General features: G+C 45.5%; 1 protein-coding gene across 3 annotated transcripts in view; it reads left to right on the top strand.

Moving 5' to 3' along the window:
- Positions 1-14971, top strand: part of CD6 (CD6 molecule) — a 49857-nt gene extending 34886 nt beyond the window's left edge. For 2 of the 3 annotated variants that reach the window (XM_082221043.1, XM_082221041.1), the window contains 7 exons: positions 14-91; positions 3116-3265; positions 5285-5413; positions 6557-6658; positions 7805-7921; positions 8035-8151; positions 8897-14971. In XM_082221043.1, coding sequence (XP_082077169.1) covers positions 14-91; positions 3116-3265; positions 5285-5413; positions 6557-6658; positions 7805-7921; positions 8035-8151; positions 8897-9006 — 803 coding nt within the window. In that variant the 3' untranslated portion in view covers positions 9007-14971. The remainder of the gene's footprint in view (positions 1-13; positions 92-3115; positions 3266-5284; positions 5414-6556; positions 6659-7804; positions 7922-8034; positions 8152-8896) is intronic. The other variant, XM_082221042.1, reaches the window with a different exon arrangement.
- Positions 14972-25733: the final 10762 nt, after the last annotated feature.

Here is a 25733-nt window from a genome sequence, read left to right as displayed (position 1 = left end):
TTCTGGATTTCAGGCTCACAGGGTTTGGCGGGCCCTGCAAACACACAAGCGACAGAAGCAGTGACTCCAGTCTCCCACCTGACCAGTCCACGTAAGTTCAAGCCTCAAGGCACTTCCTCTTGCAGACAGTATTGCATCTCCCGTTTGTGCTCAGGCACAAAAGGAGGTAGCATAAAATCATGATCTCAGCTTGTTTGGTCTTGTCTGCCTGTGTGATCAGTACCCATCTGAACAAACACCCAGCCTCTAAACTTTCCACACCACACCTGCTGTCATCTTTATATAGCCCTTATTCCTGGTCTGTGTCCTCTAGGTCAGTGTTTCCCAACCTTTTTTGGGCAAAGGCACACTTGTTTCATGAAAAAAATCTCGAGGCACACCACCATTACAGCCCCGTGACGTCAGCGCGCAGCGTCATGCCGGGAGGGACATGAATTGCTAGCAAATTACATAATCACCTCCTTGAGGGCTGGCTCATCTTCTCCGAAGGCAGAACCCCATTAATTAACAGCACAGACTCACACCATAGCCAAGACGAGGGGGGGAAACCTCAGTCATGCACAGTCATGCACATGTGGGGGCTAAATGAGGACGAAGACCGGGCAGAGAGCAGGGTTCAAATCACCCCACCTGGCCAGGACAATCCCTGGGTGCTCCCTTGGGCCACTCGCCTGACCCACCTCGCAGGGCTGTTGTTGCGAGGATAACACGGGGAGAACCACGCGCCCCCCCGGGAGCTCCTTGGAGGAGAAAGCGGGCGATGAATGCAATGCACGAAATATATGAGAGGCGACCAGGTTTTGCAGGTGAGGGGCCCCCGCCAGCCTCCGCTTCCAACACCCGGTGCAACGACGCCGAAGTTTCCCCCCGGGCTCGGCTCGGGGAGCAGCGCTGCTCCCCCCCGGCTCCCCTTCGCCCTCCCGGCTCTCTCTGCCGCCCACTGGGGACCCCCCTCACCTGCCAAGTCCAGAGCGCCGGTGGAAGTTGCATGTATGCATGCAGGACGCCGCGTTGCCATTGCATTGCACTGCACTCCATGCAACGCCTGCACGCATGCATTGCCTTGCACGCCCGCCAAGGGGTCTCCCCGCGGTCCGATGCGTCCCCTCCGGCGCGGATGCAGCATTGCAAAAATAACCCCCCCCGACGCAGCCCTACCTGGGGGCCAGCCTCCGCCGCTCCGCCTCCGCGGGGATCTCCGGGCTCCATCCTGCCGCCCGATCTCCGCGGGGGCGCAGGCAGGCTGCGCGGGGTCTGCGCGGAAGGGCCCCTGCCCGCCCGGCCGCTGCCGCTGCGCTCATTCCATGGCCGGGAGTAGAGCGCTTCAAACAAAACGCCCGGCCCGCCAGGCCACGCGGGGAAACCGAGTTTGCGCACCCCGTGCGGGCGCAGAGCCCAAGGGCGAGGGGACTACGGATCCCGGCAGCCCCCGCGCCGGGGACGGAGGGGGAGAGGCCGGGTGCAGGGATGGAGGGACGGGTGGGCGAGCGGGTGAGTGAGTGGCAGCCGCCAAGCCTTGGCCGAGAGCCAGGAAGGGCCTCGCCGGAGGAGGAGGAGGGAGGCGCAGAGCGGGAGGGAGGGAGGGAACCCCAGGGGTCATCTAGTGACGGCGCCCCAATCGAAAATTTGACTTTAAAAAAAAAATCTTTCGCATTTTTTAATTTTTCCCGCGGCACACCAGGCAACATCTCGCGGCACACTAGTGTGCCGCGGAACAGTGGTTGGGAAACACTGCTCTAGGTGACATAGGGACTGTATGCACAGCTGGGTAACTGAAACAAATAGTAAGACTAGTCTTCATCCACAATTATGCCATGCTACTAAGTTGTTTTAGACTGGCTTTCATATTGTGTTGTGCTTTAACATTGCAACCTGCCCTGGGACCTTAGGGTTAATAAATTTAATAGTCATAATCATAATCATTGTGATGATGTTACATGCCACCCCAATCTCTTGAGTGGTGCAAGATTCCGGGGGTTCCAGGCACTTACTCAGGATTCGTGTTTCCTTTGGAATGAGGTGCAGCAGAGACTGGAGAGTTAATATGGTTTATGGTTTATTTGCACATATTTACAGCCAGAGCCTGCAATGGAGGGGTTCACAGCATTAACACCCCCATAAGGCCTTGCTTCTCTCATAGCTTCAGCCTTGGATTCCTGGAGAAATCAGGCATGGCTCCGATGTTCTGCCTTCCCAGCCGGCTGCCTTGTTTCCAGCTTCCAGCACACATAACTCCACTCTCAACTCTGGCCTTTGTTTTTCTAACTCCTCTGGATTCCTTAGTGGCCCATTACCTCACCAGGAAGCAAGCCTGGCTATTCCAGGAATTAGAAGGGGCCCCAGACATTAGAAGCGTCTTGGCATACAGCCTACGCCCCACTTCCCAAACTCATAACAACAGCATCAGCAGCAACAACAACAGCAACACATTTATGGTATATGAACAAAGAAAACACAGAAATGGGACAAAATCCAACACAAGCTTGGAAGGCTGTTTCCCTCTTCCTTGCCCTTCTCCCTTCCACACATTAGAGGCGGGGTAGGGTGGGTGGCTGAGGATTTGTTTATTTTGCATTTAATGCAAATTTTCCAAATCCACACTTCCTGAACCAATTAGCAAATCAGAATGCATCTCTCCTTTGAAATCTGCACTACTTTCAATTTTGCCATGCGGTTCGCAAACCAAAGAATGCATACAAAAATGTGCTTGAAAATAGCATGCAAAATGCATTCTGTTGGGGAAAACTGATTGACTGGTTGTATTTCTATTCCACTTTTCATTCAAATGACTCCCAAAGCATCTTACAAACAATGAATAACAATAACATAATAGGACATCACAAATGCAACATAAATCTACCATGCATAATTGTGTACAAAAAAATAGCTATATTAGGAGAATGTTATTGCACAAAATGCATATATATTTTAATGCCTACTTGGGGAAAAAATCATCATGGGGTGAACTGAACTGGGAAAATGGAGAGAAACTGAAATTGGCTTCCTCCTCCTCCTCCTCCTCCTCTTCTTCTTCTTCTTCTTCTTCTTCTTCTTCTTCTTCTTAAATTGTCCATCTTTACTACCTACCCACAATTGCTAATGTTTCCATTTGCAGGTTGGACTGCACCTGAGAACTTAGATGTTAGACCATCATACCAGATACTGCAAATTCTTTGCATCGTCCTGGGTCTTCTCCTTTTTTTGGCCATTCTGACTCTAATTATCACCGTTTTGCGACACAGGCGAAGGAAAAACGGTACCATTGGTATGCTGGGCATCACCAGCACTACAGAGGGAGGAAACCTACGTATAAATAATGCTATGGGGAATTTGGTGGAGTGGATATAATATACTGTGTTTTGGACAGCTACTATAGGAAGTCTTCGAAACAGATGCCAGATTCCTTCCTGGCAGGAATCAGAAATGCTGCAAAATGTCCCTGCCATGAATTCATATTGCCACCAAGAAGCTGTCATGAGCTGTCAAATGTTTTTCAGCCTCAGTGTATCCCTGCCACTTCCAGAAGCCTCCTTTATAACAAGTCTATAATGCTTCCTGAAATCTGAAGGAGAGTGCAGATAGGAGAGTGCCTTCAAGAAGAAGGGTTGATTGCAAATGAGACTTAGAAGCCTCTCAGAGAAAAGTGCATAATTGAGCCACTATCTCTCGGGGCTCTATCTCTCCCCTGTTATGGGCATTTAGTTATATGGATTCATGTCGGAAACTCATTTCGTTTGCTTTAAAGATGCAACATTCAGCCAGCCTGCGGGCTGTCATTTTGGCAGATGTTTGTCCCTAGAGTTTAGTAGCATATCCTTACTTCTTGGCCCCATTTTGAAACATTTACATGCAAAAAAATTATTATTATGTGCTACACACAATCGCAAAGCTGCTAACTGCAACCAGGTGAACAGAACATATCTCCACATTGCTTTAAAAAGCCACACTGATGCCAGGTCTGTTTCCAGACACAGTTCAGAGTGCTGGTGCATAACCATAATGTCCTTCAGACACCATCCTTTGAGTGCAGGTCTGGCCCATGAGGTAAAGTGAGGCAACTGCCTCAGGTGGCAGGATCCACAGGAGCAGCAGATCCCAACGTTGATCTGTCTCCTCACCCCCACCCCAATTGTTTCCAATCTTCTCTCACTCCTCCTTCCTTGGCAGGGGTGGGGGTGCCATTTTGGGGTCTGTCTCAGGGGCCAAAAGGTATTAGAACAGCCCTGTCTAGGTGCCCCTGTCATCAGAGGTGAGGCAGGTTGAGACAGGGGAAAGGGGCCTGCTTGGTTGTGGTGCCCCACTTCTAGGGTGCTGTCTCTGAGGAAGTTCGCTAAGTGCCTGTTCTGTTGTCCTTTTAGTGCCAGGCAAAACTCTCTTTGTTTTCCCAAGCTTTTAATATGAGATGGAAATTGTGTCAAATCACGATTTCTTTGGGGGGGGGGTTGGGGGGTTGCAGTTGGATTTTATTGTTGTCATTTTGCTATGTACGATGACCAGAAAATGCTTTCATGTTTACTTCTATTACGTGAATGAATGATGATACCCGGGCATGCAACTTTGGGCTTATCAACACTTAACTTTCCTCTGGTTTTTCCAGCCACAGCCTGCAATTTAAAGCTCAGTGTCTGAGCACCCACACCCTTTTTTCTTTTTGCTTCAGAGCTTTTCCTGCAAAACCCCACTCTTAAAAATTCACTGTGCCTAGAAAGAGCAGGGTGAAATGTTTTGCCCAAAGTTGTTGAGCAAGCAAGGAAATCCGGCAAAATCCGATATGGGTTGCCATACGTCATGTCTGACCTGTCTTTAGTTACTATGGAGGGCCTATATTTCCTTTGGATCTTAACAAACTATCATCTCTTTCCATAGTAAATATGTGCAGATGCTATTCTTTTCTTACAGAGCACATCTGTTGGAGGAATATTTCACTTTTCCACTGCTCAGTTGACAGCATGGGTGTTGGTTTCTCCCTGCCCCGCATAACGCAATAGTTACTCATATGATTACCATGTGGAAGTTGGTTGTGAGAATGTCACCTCAGCACCCTCTGAGGAATGGAAGGGAAGCCTGTATAGAACGAGGGACCTGTGGCCCTCTAGATGTTGCTGGACTCCTCCCATCAGCCCAGCCCAGCCAGTGGTCATGGATGATGGGAGTTGTAGTCTGACAACATCTGGAAAGCCACAGGCTCACTAGTTCCACTGTTGTCAGAGCAGGAGTCAAATTCCTATCTGTGTGCAAAGTCCCTTTGAAGGGAAGCCTTACAGAATGAAATATCTGTTTTCAGTTGCAGATAGTGCCAATTCCTGTGCCTCAACTGCTGCCCCCATCCTTCTAAATCACATCATGCAAGTCTCAGCCACTGGAACACGCAACAACTATCAGCAAGTCCCCACAAACCTCCCCAAAGAAGAAGGTATGGGAAGTTATAGCTTGCTGGCATCACTTGTATCTCCCTTATTCCATCGACCACCTGTCTCCCCACCCTCTCCTGTCTTCCTGGCAATTACTAGTTTCCATGTTTGATGGTTTGGGCCAGAATCTACGAGACAGTAGCCCATAAGGCTGTCCTTGATGGGCTGCTGGGAGCGAAATGGTAGCACTATATTATCCCTTGTCTCATGTGTCTCCCACCTCATAATGGCTACTGAGACACAGTAACGATTCCAATCTCTTTTTTGCTGCAGTTATCCAATAATGCTGCTGGTTGGATGCGTTTTATAATTATCAGGATCACAACAGGCAGTTTTCCTGAGGAAAGTCCCTGCCTCAGAGCTGGTATTTGCTACTGAATCCCAGTTATTACCAGCCTCACACCACCAGTGATACTGTTTGTTTTGATAACATTGTCCCTATCAGGATTCCTTGCAGTTTAACCGTTTTATTTTCATAAAAATAGTTATTTTTTAAAAAAACAACAACATTTAAATAGATAATATAACTCCAAAAAAAGCCTACAGCTGGAAAATCTACTGTACGGTACTTTAAATATTGTATAAATGCCAGTACCCATTCCAAGACGTTTGTGTTTATCATCAATAATGCTCTGTGAATAGTTACTTAATGTAAGTGTCTGAGAGTGTCATTTTTTTGTATTTTGTTTCCCTCTGATTTTACTGGTTACATTTCTCCTTCATGTCTCTCTCTGTTTGTGTCTATCTACAAGCTATCTATCTACTCTGCCAAGCAAAGACAGCATTTCAAGCATCTGATAAAATGGTTGAAATATTTTGTGCCAGTGAAATGCTATTATGCTGGAGAATTCATAAGCAGGTTGCTGGCAGCTTTGCTGCACGATGGATCATGCAATCTGCCGTGATGTGAGTTTCAACTAGTGCAACTGTTGTGTTGGGTTCCTCTGTTGTGCAACAATAAAACTCACCTCTCCCCTGGCACAAGAGTCCTGGCAGTAGCAGATAGAGAAGGTTGGGTGTAGCCCCGAGTAAGTCAGTCCTGCTGCATTTCTGCGTTGACCTTGGACTTGTGCCCTGAAGTCCTGCCTGATAGCTCCACTTGCTGGTTCTCCCCGAGTGGACTCATGTTTCTTTCTCCCTTTCAGCAACGGCAGTGCTGCCTACACCCCTTAGTGAAGACTCTGATTCCGACTATGAACACTATGATTTCAGCAGCAAACCACCTGTGCAACTGTCTACCTTCTACAGTGAGCATCTCACCACTGCCAGGCACACACTGCTTTCTTGTCAGAAACTTCCTAGCTTCTTTGGACCAAGCAGTACATCCATGATAATCCCTCGTGATCCTTTGTGGTTCTACTTTAAGGGAGCCAAAAGGATTTGATCAGGACTGGGGGATGTTTAACCCTTTCCTTTGTGCTGTTTTCCTAATCAAAATTCCACCCACTCCCCCCCCATATATCCCAGTATATATTCACACACATCCCTCTGCTTGACTAGCATCAGTTTCAGAAGTCTGACTTAAATCAGTATTAAAGGGAAAATGCAGACAAAACTGCATGCCACACTTTTGATTTTAATATTTAGTTAGGCTCTTTAAACACTTCCTTCCCCACCACTACTGTTCCTTGGTGCCGCTTGGCCCACCTGCTAACTCCCTCCCTCCACAGTCCCCAAGATTTTCCCACTGCAAACTTTAAAAGCAGATTAAGTGCAGGTTTTCTACTAAGAGATGCAAGTTAGACTTCTGTGTTAGACAAGTTAGATATCTATATGCCTGGGTTATTATGCAATCGACATTCAGAGGCAATTGAATGTTTGTTAGGGGTTGCATTTAGGAAGCTGAGTATGTCCCCAGTGTGTTTCTTCATTCCCACCCCAATAAAATCCCATCAATGGGTTCGTGCAGAGGCTGGGTAGGGAGCAGAAAATGCTCTGCAGGGGCAGCCCATGGGTTCAACTGGCCCCTCCCAGCTAGTTGGGACAAGGCTGGGAGTGAAGGCAGAGAGGTAGCAGGAGAGGACTGGGGAAGGAGGGAGCAGGAAGGCACCCAGGCAGACCTGAGGAGGAATTTTGCCCTTTTGGTTTGCCTGGAAAGGGGAAAAAACCACAAAAAGCCACAAGGGGCAAACCTTGTAAACTTTAAGAGTTGTGGGAACTTAGGGTTAAAGGATCTGCAAGTTTGATGGTTCAGAGGTGTGCTGTTTGAATACAGCATATATAATAGCCTACTTTCCTGACAAATCAACTTGTGCTCCTTAGTCATTTGGTGGTGGGGGTGACAGTGATATTCTGTGGATCCTCCTACCCCTGTGTTTTGAAAGAAACCTCCTTCTTCCCTTCCCCTGCATCTGGGAGCTTGATGATGAAGTCTGTTTGGCCCCTGCTTTCAGATTCTCTTCGAAACCGAGTGACTGATGAAGACCCTCCCCGTTACAATTTTGCAATGCCAGCTATGCACGAGGAGGGGGACAACAAGCACCCCACCTCAGAGGCCTATCCACAAGCAGGTGAGAGCCTTTCTGTATCTTTCTGGGGGGGCATAGTAATTGTGATGCTGTTGCTGCTTTCTTGTGCTGGATCCAGTTCCTCACTGCCATATGAAGTCCCTGGTTTTCTCCAGCAGGACCTGCAGCTGAAGACAGTGACAGCACCTCTTCTGGAGACGCAGACTGGTATGAGAACATCCAGAAACCAGAGAAGCAGGAAAGCCATCCAGGAAACGAGCCTTCCTTTGGAGGTGAAGCGTAGGATTGTTATCAATGGAACTTTAATTAGTCAGCTAGCACATTCAAAGGTCATCGCAAAATAAAACAAGGTTGTAGCTACTCTGAACATCAGAGACGAGCACAAACTGATCCCTTCAAAAGTGAGGTCATTCTCTGTAATGAAATTGACACCATCTGGTAATTAAGGCTTTGCGGTTATGGAGCATGTGTGGCCAGGCGTTGTGTTACACACACATTTGCTAATATACCTGCATGTTAGATACAAAAGAGAGATGGAATGTTAAAGAAAAATATTCCACATGAAACCATGGCCAGACATTTGATTAAAATTCAGTAGAGCTGACAGGGGCCTTATAGCATTGCTTTGGGGGGGGGCGTGTCTGACCTCTAGGCTGCCAGGTGGACATCTGTGGCTTAGACAAAATGGATTCCTATTGTGGGACAGTTAATGGCTGTGGGTGCCGCACATCCTCAACTAAATATAGGGCTGCCAATTACTGCAGCCCACAATGCAGGGCTCTAGTGATGGTCAAGCAGAGCAAGATCGCCTAAAGAGAGAAGAATAGGGGCCAGAGCTCTCCACCCTGAGAAGCCGATAGTTTTCTCCCTCATTACCCAGCAAGACCTCCAGAGAGGCTTCGCAGCTGGATAGTTAGGTCACCAAGCACCTCAGCTTTCCCCTCAGCATCTTTTCCTTCTGAGCTTCTTCCTTCTTCTTGGCAGCTGACCTGAAATGCCCTCATTTCTTTGCTTCAGGTTCGACAGCTTCCCCCAGACCTTTGGTGAACTGCAAGGCTGGGCCTGGGAACAGCTCATTTGACAGCAGCAGCAGCAGCAGCAGCGATTATGATGACATGTGGGCCTAAAGGGCAGGGAAGCAGCTGGGATGATGCCGCTCCATCTGTCGTCAGCAACGCCTCCATCAGAAGCAGCCAAGGGTGATGGCAAGGCTGAGAACTGAAAGGGACCTACCTGTTCCCAGTCTGGGCCTCAAGGATTCAGCATTTTGGAAGAAGACCAATTCTCACAAAGATACATGTGTGTCCAACTCCATTCCCAGTTCCAACTAGAAATTTGTTGCAGTCACAGAGCCATGTGTTTATTCTGCCTGAGATTTCCAACTTGTGCTATTGTGAGAATAACTATATGAGGGTGAAGAAAAGAACTGAGGCCTCAGATAGATTTCTTTTCCCCATTTTGTATGGCCAGCCGGCAGTGTACTGTCACAAAGCAGTTGATACACTGACATTCCTACCACCCCAGCAGGCTGACTTCTAGCTTCAAAATCCAAGCAGCTGAAGCAGAAGCTTCTGGCAATAAGCACTGGCTTCCCCATAGCTGCTACCCAGGATGGCTCTAAAACAAAGTCCTCGCTCTAGGAACCAGAGCCTCTCTGACAGTTTCTTCCTTGGGGAGAGCTCTCAGTTAAATGCCAGGGTTTCTTGGATAAGGGTGGGATGCTTTCATGATGGGATTAGTCAAGGCTGTTCCACCTGAAGAAAGCCAGAACTGCTGTTTCAGGGGCTCTGCTTTCTCCTCACTGTGGGGAATGGAGCCCTGATTGCTAGGACTAGCCCCACCTCACAGTAGTTTTAGCTTTCCGCCTGGGGCTTGTGAAGGCCTGTGAGCTCCTGAGATGAAAGGAGGACGTCAGTTCCTTCTGCTACAGAAGCAAATTTGTGGAAGAACCAGAGTTCAGCTGGCAGCAAAGAGCTTTGCCTGCTGTCAGGCCCAGATGCAGTCCTTGGTGCCTCCAGTTCAAAACATCTCAGGTAACCAGGCTGGGAAGGACCTTGGCCAGAGGCCCTGGAGGGTTGCTGATGCTAGGCTAGATGGACCAACGTTCTGACTAGATATAAGGCAGCTTCATATATGCTCTAAGGCCAGGGCTGAGAAACCTGTGGGCCACCGAAGAACTCTGACCGTCAGCCATGCTGGCTGGGGCTGGTGGGAATTCTGCAATTTCCAAAGAGCCACACACAGCAATGACAGCTGCTCTATGTGTCTGGGAGTATACTGTCTGGATTAACTGTAAGCCCCCCACCCCCGCACTTTGTGTTGCACTGTAGCCAGGACCGGAAGCATCTAATGGCAGAAATGAATGTATCTGATGAAACCCAAACACAAGCATCTTCTATTTATTAAGAGAGTTGCATTCTCCTGAAGCGGGGATCAAATTCTTATTACTCATCCCAGCATGGTAAGGTAGACAGTGGCACTTTTGTGATGATGGCGATTTGAATATCTGCTTTTTATTCTCCTTGCAGATTTTGGAATTGGAGGTGCAGCCTGCGAGGGAGGGGGAGGGGGCTGCTGGGCACCCAGAAGCCAGAATCAAGAGCCAGGGAGCGACTGCTGTTTGGGCTCTCCCAGTCTCTGGCACTCGTTGTCTGTGAGGTTCTCAAGGGCCCTGTCTGGTCCCTGTCTCTTCCAGATCTTCATAAGAGGGTCTTAAGTAGAGCAACCCTAATTTACATCTATGCTAGAGCAGGGAGGCATTTCAGAGATTGGCTTGTAGAGTCATCAGCCACATCCATTGCTTTGCCATTCTTGCTGCGGGCAGTGCGGAAGATGCGGGCAGCCTGTTCGCCTTCCCTCCCATTAACTACATTAGAGGGGGTTAATTGCACCAGCCCCAGGGGCTGCTGTGGATTTTCTCCATTTCTGTGGTTGGGGAAAAGGTGGCATATCTGTGCCTATGTCCAACCTGCCCTGTTTCCACTCCCACCAGTGGAACATCTGTGCTCTTCACTGGTGTGCCAGGGACATTCTAGCAATGTAATGCCATTCTGCCAGCAAACTTCTGTCTCTGCCAGCAGAGAGATACGTAATGCTATGCCACTTTCTAAGGCTCCTCAGACAGCTCTAGGGTGGGGTTAGGATTCTTCCCTTAGCACATTTCATTTTTCAACAAAGTCGTTTTTTAAAAATATTTTGATGTCTACGCATAAGAATGAAAAGAGTGAATGCAACAAACGTGTACCGTGCATGCTATTTATTTTCTATTAAAAAAAATTTTAATGCTGCATTTCATCAAAAAGGATTCCACAGCAGTTTATAACAGGACCAAACAATAATAACCGACAACAGAACCAACAATAAAAACACGCACAAAATTTAGAAAGAGAGAGGCAATCAAACAGCAACAAACTTAAAGAGTGTTAGAAATAGCAGTCGCCAATTGATAAAACTTAACAGTTAGCTAATGCAATCTGAAATCCGAAAAGGTTTTAAGCTGCCATGGAAAGAGAAGAGGGAAGAGGTTGTGTGAGTCTTTCCTGGGAATTCCAGGAAATTGGAGCTTCTACCGGAGAAGCCCTGCTGTCACTGGTGGTCAACGCTTACCCCATATGCAGTCAGCAGGGAGACATGATTGGCTGACTCAGGGGCAGAGTCTGATTAGCACTGAGTGGCATTTCTCTTACATTTAATGCTCCTCAGGCCAGCACATGTTGTGTCCGATATTTGCAAGAAATATAATTCCAGTCTTTAAAATGTTCAAGATTAGATCCAGGGTAAGTAAGTTGCACTTGGGTCCCTTTAGACTCTATGCAAAACTAACCATGAATTCATTCCCACTGAAATAAATGAGAACTAAATTGGGATTAATTTTACAAATTCCAAAGGGATCTAAAGAAATATAAGTATTTGCAAAATGCATGATATGTTTTCTAGAATGCACCCATTTCTCCCACCTTCCTCTACATGTCTCTCTGAAACAAAGCCCCAGCCCTGATATAACAGATGTGACAAGGGGACTGTAAATGCCTGGCAAAGAGAGTTACTCCAAATGAAGAGAATGCTCAGTAATGCCAGCGGATAAGATTCCCTATGGACAGGGAGCAGATGTCAAGTCAGTACAAATATATATACCTTTTTCAAAGTTGCATTCCAGAACAGAGCTGTGCTCCATATCCCCCACAGCAGAAGCACTGCAGACTCGTGATGCTGTCCAGCATAATAATATACATACTGCCTCACATCTATTTATGCTGAGCATCACCTTTTCCCCCAAGGGAGAGAGTCTCTCCACTAGTTAAGTCTCTTGAGATGATACACAGGAGGGATCTGTGCAGTTCAGAAGGCACTGCTCAGAAGAAGAAGACAAAGAAAAGTATTCAGAGGCACAGAACAACCCCCTCCTCTTTGGAGTTTAACAATTCCTGCATATTGATGGGATAGGATTTTGTGCCCACTTCTGAGATACTGATTCAGTGCATCGGAGCATCATAAGGTGCTATGTACTGCCTGCACTGATTCCTCCATTGCCTTGGAGATCAGATTGGATGCCCACGCAATCCAGGACACTGTCTCCAACAATAATCAGCAAAATTCCCCTGGGAAGCTCATAAGCGAGAGTCCCTTCTCTTGTTATGTGTCCCCGAGTATCTGGTAATTAGAGGCACACTTCTTCTAAACATGGAAGATTTACTGAAAATGTGTGGTGGTGCTTAAGATAATCCTCCACCTAAAGCAATTAAGTGCTTTATAGTGCATTAAAAATTAATCTAAGGGTAGGATTCAATTAAGTTTTACTCAGAGTAAACCTACTGATATTAATGGGCCTAACTTAGTCATGGTCATTAATTTTAGTGGGTCTCTTCTGAGTCAAATGTAGCAGAATGCCACTCTGAATTCTGAGATTTTGGGTATGGTTCCTTTCTCCCACTGTCACTTGTCCTGTGATGTCCTGCAGCCCGTATTGCCACCTAGTGGTCCAGGTTAAGCCAAGCAACTTTCGTTGCAGAACAGCATTAAGGCTAATTGTCCACCTCTGCTGATGACAAGGAACTAGACATTTGGTAGAAGATGATCATGCTAAATTGAGTGGGGCTGCACCAAGTAAGAGAGATCACTCATTTTGCTGCGTTGCTACTTTTGAGAATAGCACCCAAACAAGTGCTGAAGCCATTACATACAAATGGAGTTAACTTCAGTGCAGCTGAGCTGTTCTTCACATGGGCTGCCCTCAACTGATGTTGTCATTGGGGAAATATGGTTGCCGGCCCTCAATATCCCAGCAAGTATATCCATTGCAATCACAAGTGTTGTGCATGAAATGGCATTTACCCAGCAGTCAAAACCACAATATTTTGCTCCTGAGAACATGCAGCACTTCCCCCAGCTAGTACGTCCATTGCCACTGCAAGAAGTGTAGGAGATGTGATTGTGCAAGCATTGCAGATCACTACATTTTCTATTGGCACTGGGCTGGTCCTAAGCTACTGCAAGCACTCCAAGCAACTGATGTCTCATTTAAACCAGGTCTCTTTGTTTCCAGATGAGTTCATATAATGCCAAGGATGTGTGGCCCAGACAGGCATTGCGTTAGCATGCTAACTCTGCACACATAGCAGGAGAGCTCAGTTTATACAAGACGTCAGCTACACAATACACTGTACGGGTCGGTTTTCCTAACCCTCCTGGTGTCACGTTCAAATCGATTGCGACAAGTTGACACTGCAGGAATTTACAATGCAAAGTGCTGCCGTGGCTTACCAGGGTGGTGATGGGAAGGATAACTTCTGCTATAATTGGTCATTTGCGAACTTGAGCTCATTTAGATGCAGCAAATCTATGAAATGGCCCATCGCCTGGCACTGAGATTCGACTTTTTAAAATGACGCCCAGCTGACTTAAACGTCAGGCTGCGTGAAAACACATGCCTGATCAGAGCTCGAGAAGATAGAAGGCATATTTCGGCTTATAACAAGAACAGGACTCATTCAGGGCTCACGTTGCTCTACAGAACAGTTGGCAGCCTGACAGGGGACTTCAGTGAACCTGGGTGCTACATTACCATTTCATACAGCCACTTCCAATTAGCTTGCTTTCCAGATTTCTCAGTCAAGGACAGTGTGGACATTTTCTAGCCTAGCGTGCTCCTCTTCCTACTGCTGCTCCCTTTGCCACATCAAATGACATCTTAATGACAAAGGAAATAAATAAATGAAGGTTGCCTCTTTCCACTTGAAACTCAACTCCTGATCTGTATCTCCTTCCTCAAACCTTCTGCCCCTTTTTATCATCTCTATCTTACAGTTACAGTTTCCCTCCTTTGGCTCCTTCATCTCCTGTACTGTGTGCTGGATAAATAGGTTATTTCATTTAAATTAAGCCTATGCACCCATCTGAATCGCTGGCATCTACCAGATCGCTCTGTAAGGGTGTGTGCATGTGCACACACACACACGTACCAGAAGAAGGAGGGAGCCAAGGGCAGGGTGTTGAGAAAAGGCCGCATGTGTGCAAACCAGCTCCAGTGGAAAATTCACCCCCTTGTGCCCCACATCCTTCAGCTGTTTATCAGCTCAGATGGGTTCTCATATAGACTGAGAGCAAAAGAAGCTTTGCCCCCAAACCACAAGCCTGAGGAAGAGTTGAAATAGAAACAAAGAACACCTGCAGCCCAGAAAAGTAAAGGATAGGAAGTGCCCATTCAAAAACTCAGCATCACCCACAACCACCAAGAAATAGGCTATAATACGGTTCTTCTCTTCAGTGATGTAAATACCATTTTTGCATTGCTCTCTAGCTCTCTCACCTCAAATATAATTACAAGCTAAAAAAAAGGTTAAAAAAAAGGTAAAGGACCCCTGGATGGTTAAGTCCAGTCAAAGGTGACTATGGGGTGCAGCACTCCACTCACTTTCTGGCCGAGGGAGCCAGCGTTTGTCCACAGACAGCTTTCTAGGTCATGTGGCCAGCATGACTAAACCACTCCTGGCACAACGGAACACCGTGACGGAAACCAGAGCACACGGAAACGCCATTTATCTTCTCGCTGCAGTGGTACCTAATTGTCTACTTGCACTGGCGTGCTTTCGAACTGCTAGGCTGAACTGCTGACATGACCATGTAGACTTATGTATTGTGTTAAACTATTCCACACGCCAACAAATGGTTGCCTCATTGCTTCTCTTTGACATATGCAAACATAACAGGTCAATGCAGTCTCAGTACGACATGGAATATTATTAATTTTCAATTTCTTAGCAACTGATGTCCTAACTGCCGAGAGGAGGTTCCACACCATGGACAGGATCCAGCGAGTGGTGTGCTGTCAGAAGATAATGGGAGTTGTAGGCCCCAAAAAATCTGGAGGGGACTGGGTGGGAGAAGATTGGCCTACTTCATTCTTTCAGTTGTACACACTCTCTTTTATTAAACATACAATTATTAGTCCTGGTAAATAAGTAATTACACACATACACACTATATATATATATAAAAAATCCTATCAAGCAACACAGGTGCAATATCCTGTCTTAGGTAGAAATCATTTTATTAAAATCATTCTGCCACCTACCGTATTTTAAAAATAGATAAATAAATAATATATCTTTATAACTAATTCATACAAGTGTTTAATATCACATTTCATTTGAAAAATCCTTAAAGTTTATGTATGGATGCCAGACGTCCAGGACTTCCTGGGCATAGCTGGAATACAGCAGTCAGAAACAGTGTCCAAGCGGAAATCACTGCAATGCCCCATGCTGGAAGTCTAGATTTTAGTGAATTTCCTTAAATATAGCTCAAAAAAGCTCAACAACTTTGGGCAAACTAAAAAAACAAACAAACCTCTACTACTTTGCCAAAGTAAAATCCTCAGCAACTTTGCCAAAAAAAGCTGAACAACTTTTGTGTCTGGATTTTCACTTTCTGAAATACAGCAACCCTAGTTTATGTAATGTAAGATCTTCAAATGTGTTTTCATATTATCTATACAGGATATATGCAAAAATAGACTTTTTAATTAGAACAAATAACTCTCATTCGAGACCCTCCAAGTGTCCCTATTTTCCAAGGACAGTCCTGGATTTACTGAAGCCATCCTGGTTTCTGATTTGATCCTGGAATATCCCGCTTTTCCTTAAGACATCCCTACTTTCATTGGAGAAATATTGGAGGGGACATTTATTTTCATTGGAGAATTGTTGGAGGGTGTGGAATAGGATATCCCTATTTTCATCAGATAAATCTTGGAGGGTATCAGTTTTATCTAAGACATTATGCTGCCTGAGGTGAAGGACGAAATTATGCCCCCACACCCCAATTCCACAAATGGAAGCTGGCTGCACTGGAAGTCAACTGTTACTTTAACTGTGGTGATGGGGACACCATCTTCCACTATACCTGAAATCAGGCTGGTTGTGGGGGCACAGAGCAGGCTGCAGGGCATACACATTTCTGTCTTCCTATGAAGCGGAACAGCTAGGACGCTCAGAAGAAATGGCAGGGGGATGCCATTCCCCTTCGTCTCCCAGTAAACATTGCCTGAGGCAGTTGCCTCAATTTGCCTAATAGCAGGGCCAGCTCTGTGTGTAACCATCACAAAACTACCCCAGACATCAAACCAGCAAGCAGTTCCATTGCAGAAATCTCCATTTTCCGGTTTTCAGACTACTAACTCTAGTTGCTAGGAAACAGAAATTCTTACAAGAAGTGCAATTTAAAAATGGGGGGGTGTGTGTGATGGGTGATTGGGATAATGTGGTTTGATTTTACGATTTCAGTGTAAATTGCATTAGTTTTAATTGTAACCCCTTTTATTTTTTTGGTAACCTGTCCTGTAACCATCTAGGGAAGGTGGGAGTGATAAGTACAAATAATAAATAAATAAAGAACACCACTGAAACAGAGCCCATCACGCCACTTTCTGATGTGTCGCAATTCCCTCCCATGACTACCTGTGCAATTTTGAATGATCTGCAATTTGTAATTTATTTCTACTTTCCCCCCTCCCTCTTTTATTTTTGCATAATTTCTTATGTGGCAGCTCTGCGCTCCCAGCACTCAAGCACGCAATATTTACAATGGGAATGAGCCAGTCTCATTGAGCTTAAATGGGCTTATAGTGGGGACTGTTGTGATTAGTAAGGATTTTTTTGTGTGGAAAATATTTTATTTTCTACAGAGCATTCATTTTCCTCCCTGCTTTAGCAGTGACGGTGTCAAGCCTACAGGGGTGTGTGTGTGTGTGTGTGTGTGTGTGTGTGACACACACACACACGCTTCAGCCGGCAGAAGCTTCCAGAAAATCGATAAAGAGCCTGTGCCTTAGCTGTGGGCCATGAATATAGAAAGCTCACGCTTCTGACGTTTTCAGATTATAATGTGGGGCAAACCAATACATTTAGTGGACTCCAGCATAGCTGGGGAAATGAGCTAAGAGCAACTCCGGGAGATTCCGTTGATCTGGTTAAGATCCATGCGAACGCAGCTAAAAATTGGTTATGAATATTTATTTGAATTTTCAAAGCAGCCTTTTCATGCAAATATTTGATCAAACGGCTCAATCGTTGGGGCTCACAGCCTTAATATAAAGTGTGCCTGATGCACACATTGCTCCCTGTAACTCATGGTGCTTCTGTGTGCGACATGATTATGACAATTAGACTTTATTAACCCCCTACGCTCTGTAGCAGAACAAAGTACGATTGGACTGTGAGATGGGTTATGTCTGTACTGCCACTGTTTAAAATATATGCATTATATAGTACATTAACTAACGCAAATGTATCTGGCATGCTGCACGTCTAATGCACACCCGAAAGCCTTGCTACTGAGCTTGATTAATCAGCTACTCAGTTCTCTCACCACTTCCCAGAAAGACTGAAAATAGCAGGTTTCACCTCCTCGGCAGTTTTGATGGCGGAGTTAATAACCTTCCATCAGAACAGGAAAATTAGGTCTGCCACACTTGCAGCAAGCTATTGCACATTTGAATTATCTCCTTTGCATTCAGGCAGTCCCTGGTTCAATCCTCCACAGCTCCATTTAAAAAGTGTGGGAAAGACATCTCTACCCTTGGAAGATTACATGTTGGTCAGAGGAGGGCTAAATAGACAACTAGAGTGCATCCATAGCAGACTTTGTCAGCCTGGAGCCTCCAAGTATTTTGGACTATGGTTCCTATCAGCCCCGGCCAATATAGTGGCAGAGGCTGATGGAAGATGTAGTTCAAAACACCTGAAGGGGAGCACCAGATTGGTGAAGACTGTTTTACAGCATTTCTCCCAGTAGTTCTGACAGGATTTTATTTTTAACAAGGCATCTGTATCCCCATCTTCATCCTTTACCTCTGCCCTCCTGCTGCCATCCATTTCCCCCCAATTGCAGATAATGTGGCTTTTGGGAAAGATCTGGAATAGCAGCACCAAAAACTTAGATGTGGGTGCACCAGAGCAGTTTTACAGCTAAGGTTTTGATGGGTGTGGCAATGACAATCTGGTGGACGGTTTCCCACTCTCATTCAGTTGCTCCTTCCCTGGTCATGTGAGCCATTTTGTTTCGGTCCACCATTACCACCATGATAAATTGTAAGTGCTGCAGTTTTAATTTTTTTAAAAAAAATTTAAAGAGGCAGGTATTCTGGAGCATCAGTATTCCTGACCTTATCTAAATGTAACATATTTCCCTGTTGGGCCTTATGAGAAATGCCTCCCTCCCTACTTTTGCAGTGCCCTGACACAGTGATTTTTAGGTTTTCATGCCTGCTTTTGCGACCGTTCAGATATTTCATTCCCTGTGGCGAACCAACCTCTGTACACAAGCAGTCGCCCAGAAGGAAGCAGGTGCCGCAAAGAGCCATTTGAAAGTGGTCTCCTGGTGGTGACAGATGTTTGTTTTGTGTGCACTGGCTGTAAGTGAGCAATTCAGGCTGACGAGATTAACAAGCAAGTCCATGTAGCAGCAGGCCAGAGCTTCAGTTAGGATAAATCACTGGAATCAATCAGAAACAACTCCTGCAAATGGTTACCCTGACTCTGACTCCAACCAGCGCATGTTAATGAGCATGTTGCATTCAAGGGACCTGAAGCTGAATGAAAAAGCTCCTTGTAAATTTCAGGGGCAGTTCTGCTACAACAATAAGTAGAAATGGTTTCAGATTCAGAAGAAGGTGATGAAGTTCCCACACAGTAACCACTAGCACTAGTGTAACATAGCGGCTTAAGAGTGTCAGCTGCAAAATCCCCAGTTCATATCTCGCCTTAGCTCTTAGCTAGTAACTTTAAAACAAAACAAAACACCCAGACCATATAGTAAATGGAAATAGATTTCAGAAATGGAATATACATATATATTACACCCCTTTGTGAAAAGGTGCAAAACTGATACAACAAACTGATACTTCTCTTGCCTTCATCCAATCAAGTATAGTTGCATAGCTGGGGCAGTTGTGGAATGTAATATGCATCCAAAAATCACATCCTACTGAGGATATTGCTACACAGATGGTCAAAATTCAGATGCGCATTCAGACAGAGACATTGTCCATCCACACTTTATCACTTTTAATGGGGTATGCATAAGATGGCCATTTAGATATCATCAAAAAAAAGAAGAAACGCATCACTAAAAAACGACAGAAGGGCAAAGATAACATAGATTTGCATTTGTTAATTTATGGATGAAAATTGAGGAATGACTAATTATTTAATAATTTATAAATACGTACAGATCAACATAGCGGAGAAGACTGAGCAGGTGACCTGTGTGCCTGCTCGGTTTGCTGTCCAGGGGATTACTGCTGATGTTCAACTTCAAGACCTTCTCACTTCTTATTGTTCTGTATCTTTAAACCGGACCTGGGTTGTACAGCCCTTCAAATGATAGCTGAGCTGACATTTCTCATTAGATCCGGGAACATAGGAAGACACCTTATACTGAGTCGGAACATCTTGTACAGTGTTAACTGGCAGTGACTCTTCGAGGTTTCATGCACAAGCCTATCCCAGTCCTGCCTGGAGGTGTAGTTTTCTAAGAAAAGTTCTGATATTTTTCTTTTCCTCACCCCCTTGAAAAAGAAGAACACTTCGCAGCATTTTCTCAAATTCTTCTCAGTCACAGACACTCTAAGTCTCCTTACTGTCCAGGAACAGTCCCAGATTTACAAAAGCTGTCCCAGTTTCTGAGTTCATCCTGGAATGTCCCATTTTTCCTTAGCATGTCACTATTTTCATCGGAGAAATGTTGGAGGGTATGCAATCATTAATTTTTAGTGGATACCATTTTCTCCCCCACCCCCGGTGCCCTGGAACAATGCCCGAGGGATTGTGGGGGATGCAAAACAATGGCCAGGGTGCCAGCCCAGTTGTTATAGCTGCCGCTTGCAATGGCAGCAAAGCAAAGCAAATAAACAAAACAGGAAAAAAGAAAGAAACTGTTGGAGAAATTTGATAAAATGGTCCCCCAATTTCTCTCCTTGCAAATGGGGGGCGGAAGACTTCAAGAGCCCAACAGCTTTACTTCAAACTAAGGACTCCTTCATGTGGAGAATTGTTCTCTGTTAAGAAAGATATGTGGCCAATCCAGGTTTGAAAGCACACCCCCATCCACATTCTGTCCCAACTAGTCATATGTAACTACAGTCAAACCTGTTTTCAAATGTCTCAGCTGCCGAACATTTCAGAAGCCTGAAACCTGGAAGTGAATGCTTCCGTTTTTGAACGCACCTCAGAAGTCGAATGGCTTCTGAGATGCATTTTTCTCCCCCCCCCCCCATTGACTTTGCAGCCTCAGTTTTTGAACATTTTGGAAGTCAAATCCTCCGGAACGGATTACATTCGAAAACCGAGGTTCCACTGTACATGCAGCTAGAGCTAGATCAAGCTAAAAATCTTGGCACTGGCCAGCAATTAAATAACCAGTTTGTCATGACAAGATAGGGCTTATGAGTGGGCAAACCAGTATTGTTTGGCCTCCATTTCCTCTCTGTAACAATAGAATAGTGACTTCACCACCCCAAAAAAAGGTCTTTAGTGATAAATATGCCAAGGAAATATTATAGACTGCCTTGAGCCCTAGAAATGGTATGAAATAAGTCTATAGGAATAAACGCAGATTGCTGCAAGAGATACAGAAGCAGCAGGAATCCACATCCTGGCAGAAGCTGTGATGAAGAACATGTCCTCTTCTATAGAAAATGCACTTCTGTGACCAAAAGTATGCATGTCAGTTGATCTGCTCCTAGCTCCAATTCTGCCGACTTTGTTGCCTGAGAGCCCCAGGACCCTTTGTGCAGTTTGTATTGCATGAACCACTTTCCCCACCCCAAGAGCTGAGAGGATCAATAAAGTGCACCCAAGGGCCCAGAGCTAGCAACGTGCCTGCAATTTAACAATGCAGAAAATTCAATGAGGTCAACGGTGTCACAAACACTCATCAGTCATTATGTGTCTGTCTCTCTGAGCTGATTACTAACTGGGAAACAGAGCAGTAAATCAGCAGAGCTCTGTCTGCCTCCATCTGGCAACAAAGTCCATGTCAGCATGTGAGATTCCTATGCTCTTTCGACGCCTTAGGAGCCATTTCTGTGACCTCTGCGATTTGGGGTGGCTCTTCATGTGGAGCAATCTCCAAAAGGCTTTGGATTAAACCAGCACCAGGTGATTGTTTGGTTGACATGATTCCAGCTCACAATTCAGAGTAAAAGAATCAAATGTGATTCAGCTCACGCCTGCAAATGCAGGTTGGGCAATTATAGTTGATTGGCAGGCCTTGTACAACAAACCCGCTTCCCCAAAGGCTCAGACTTCCTGTGATAAGGGAAATGCACAGGAAAGTGTGGGATAACTCTTGATTTCATGTAACATCACCTAACATCCCTACAAACAAAGCAGAGCAAATGCTGCTTAGATAGCCCCCACTGGAGATCTGGCACCCACAAATGTTACTTTAAGTCTGCAGGTCAATATGAGGCAAAGATTTGAAAGAAACTCCAGAGAGGCACTGGGGGATTGGGACCTTAATGCACAGTCTTCCCCCACTGAATACAGGAAGGTTTGGGCTACAAATAGGACATATTTCTGCCTATTTAGATTTTTCCTTGGTTGCTCTGTCATTGAAATGATTTATGATCAACCGTCGCCCTGGCGACCCCACTGGATTTCATTAGAAACACTGCAGCTGGTTCTAAATTTAGTTTCAGCCAAAGGAATGAAAAGGAAAACCTTATTTGAGAATGCAGGAGGGATAGAATAAAGGGGCTGTTAAAAATTATTCCACTTAATGCCACACAAATAATACAGCGGAAGCAGCTCAGAAAGGTTCCCCATGAACACGATGTAGCAGAAGGAGGCTGCATTGCAAGGTTTTGAAAAATGGATTCAAATTTCTATGATCACCAGATCAATAAAACACAATCCAATATAAAAACAGATGTTTACCTTAACTCTTAGGCAATAACAATGCAACCCTAAATACAATGTCCAAGAGTAAGGACCAGCTAAGCTGGGTGTAGGTAATGACATAAGATCCATGACAGGCAGTGATGTATTTACTGCATTTAATGTTCAGGACTCTTGTTTGTCTGGAGTTTAACCCCTGAATTAAACTTAATTCTTTCATTTTTCCCTAGTTAGTCTTTGGATTTATCTGGAACTGTATTTAATGGCCACTTGACTGACCAAGGTGGCAGCAAGTGGAGCACAACCTTGAAACAGAATCACGGAATTGTAGAAATGGAAGGGACCCCGAGGGTCAAGTGCAAGCCCCTGCAATGCAGGACTCTCAAATAAAGCAGGTAGCATGAGGAATGAAGTGGGGGGGGGGGTGCCATGGTGGGCTTAGGAGAATTACATTAATTTCCCCAATAATGTTATACATGGATATTGTTGTGAGTTTGTGGGGGCATTAGGCTGTATGCCTGAGTCCCTTCTCATTCGTGGATCCAGCAAGGAGTCAACTGGTGGAATAGCCAGGCCAGCTTGGTAGTGGCCCCTAAGTATGGGTCATTCAGGTAACAAAAGACGTGGCTCTGTGCCAGAGGACAAATGGGTACTCCCCCCAGCTGGTAGTTAGAAGGACAAAAACCAGAGTTCTTTAAGAGAGCTGGGCTAGAAGCAGGAGGCAGGCTGAAGCCTGTGAACGAGAGACATGCTTGATTTCTGCCTGACTCCAAGGCTGCGGCTATGGGAGAAGGAAGGACTTCTTGGGGTGTTAATGCCATGAGCCCCTCCATCATAGGCTCAGGTTGTCTATACAGTTGTCTATACAGTGGTATCTCCAGTTGCGGACAGGATCCATTCCGGAGCTCCGGTCAGATCCCGAGGCAAGCGGAGGGACCGCTTCCTCGCACACACGCATGAAGTGGTAGAGTGCTTCTGCGCATGTGTGCACGGCAAAAACCCGGAAGTATACTTCTGGGTTTGCCGCTTACGTATCCCGAAGTTTACGTAACCGGAGGGATACGTAAGTGGAGGTATGACTGTATTTGTAAAGAAACCAACAATGGGAACAATTGAGAAGGATGGAGGCACAGGTCAACACAATAGCTGCCACAGCATAGGGCTGCCAAAAAAATGTGTTTTATCTCAAGTCTTCCTCCATAGGGAAGCCCATGGGTTGAGAGGTGTAGCGTTGACTGTAAATAACGAAGCTGTATTTAAACACATCATCTTTGATTTCTACTAGCTGTGGATGTGATCCACTTCCTTCCTGATATTGCACAGAGCATTCAGGTTACATGGAAACAGTAGAATTTATCAGAACCACACCTATCGCCAAGCTGCTAGGTAATTTTAGAAGTCTGACTTAATAACAGTACTTGGTGGGGCTTTCAATGGCCAGCTGCTTACATTCTGCTGTAAAGCACACAATATTTCTCTTTTTCCACTGCCATTCCACACTTAAAGCTTCTACATTTCTGATACATTGCAGCAAAAAAAAAAAAAAAAAAAAAAAAAACAGTTTGCCAACCCTGATATGAGAGAGGAAAGGAAAGGAAAGATTGCTGGACAAGTGGAGTTAGTTTCACATTTTAAACTATAGTACTGAGATTTTGTCACCATCATGGCTACAGAAATAAAATGGTGTTTTCTGCTGCTGCCCTGATGCAAAACTTAGGGCACAGCCACATCCTATATTTAAAGGACATTCAGCATGCATTTGAAGCTCATGACTTCCCCTTGAAAGAATCCAGGGAACTGTAGTTTCGCACCTGCAGAGCTACAATTCCCAGTACTCATAACTGACTACAACATAGCTTGGCGTGACACAGGAATAAGATGGCCGGGTTATGGAAGCCAACAAGTCCATGCAGTTCTAGTACGCCATATCTTAGCTTGATGTGGCATGCAAACAAGGCCTCTTTCTCTGTCTGCTAGCCCATCGCTGTGCACCACATGGAATTAGAGCCTCGTGAAATTAGGCCAAGGCCACAGGCCACAGGCCACAGGTTCCTCATCCCAGCTTTGTGGAGTGGAGAGGGTTCTGTGTTTCTTGGGATCATTCCCTTGAGAGAGCTCTCCACAACACACACACACACAGTTTCCCTCAACTGTGATAAATCAGCCATGGGGGAAGCTGCTGTCAGGGTTGCAGCCCAATTTGCTTTGATGGAGGAATCTGAAGCTAAGGAAGGGAAACAGAGAGGTTCAGATCGCCAGGCTGCAACATCCAAATGTAATTTGCCTCACTGGAATCCCTCAGAGATGCCATTTCCCATCTGCTCAGGCACTGGGAGCCAGAGGCAGCTCTGAGCATCTGCATATCACAAAGCACCCTTGCTGACAGATCAACAGCAAACTCTCACTTTGTTTCTCCATCTGGGGAATCAGTCGGCAGCTCGTGACCTCTTCTTCTGTTCTGCATGTAAAACATGCAAGGCTCACACAAACAAATTTCCTTTTGTGTCACAGGAAATAATTAAACTATCAACAGCTCAAGCTCAGGGCTGGTGCAAGAGATTCTGCCTCCTAAGGCAGGCAGCTGTGCTGTTTCTACCCGCCACTCCTCCTGCTTCAGTCCTCCTTTCTCTTGTTGCCATGCCCTCCTCCTCCTCCTCCCATTACAATTTATTCTACGTTTAAACTGCATTATTAACTACCATGGCAAACCACAGCACAGGCAGTTTCCTGGCCATCTCACCCAGAATGTCTCACTCTCAGGAAACACCCCCTGCCCCTTGGCCATTCCTGAGAGTGAGACAGTGGGAAATAGAGGGGGAGGGAAGCACTGTGTCTCTGTAGGTGGGTGGCACCAACACTGCAATCCTATGCACGCACTTACTAGGGGTAAACCCCACTGAACGTAGTTACGACTTATATGCATAGTACTGTATATTTTTATGATCTGTGAATAGGTGTATTTTGTAAATATAAATGTTTAGGTACAAATACCAACAACAACAAACAAATCCACCAACCTAGTAAAAGTAGAAGAGAAAAGGCAGTAAAATATCTGGAAAGACTTGCTGCGTCAAAGAGCCACTGGCACTAACTACCGTTTTTAAGGTAGGTACTGTATTCAATTTAGCAGTTTGGCTCCATCTGCACTATACATTTCAAGTAATATTATACCACATTGAATAGTCAGTCCGCCCCGCTGCCCCCAAAATCCTGGGAACTGTAGTTGTTAAGGGTGCTGAGAGTTGTCAGGAGATCTGTATTCCCCCTGCAATTCTGAGTGGTTTAACAGTCCCTCTTCCCAGAGAACTATGGGAATTGTAGCTCCGTGAGGGAAAGGGAAACTCCAGTATGAAAGCGTTGAATTAGAATTTACCAGGTAACTGATTCAAGCTCCCCTTCAGCTTTAATCAATAATGATTATGGATTTTTTTTTATCACACTATATATGTTAATTAGCT

Source organism: Podarcis vaucheri (genome assembly GCF_965113315.1).
Source record: "Podarcis vaucheri genome assembly, chromosome: 1".
NCBI classification, from domain to species: domain Eukaryota; kingdom Metazoa; phylum Chordata; class Lepidosauria; order Squamata; family Lacertidae; genus Podarcis; species Podarcis vaucheri.
Note: the sequence above shows the minus strand (reverse complement) of the source record. Positions and strands in the feature narration are given on the sequence as shown.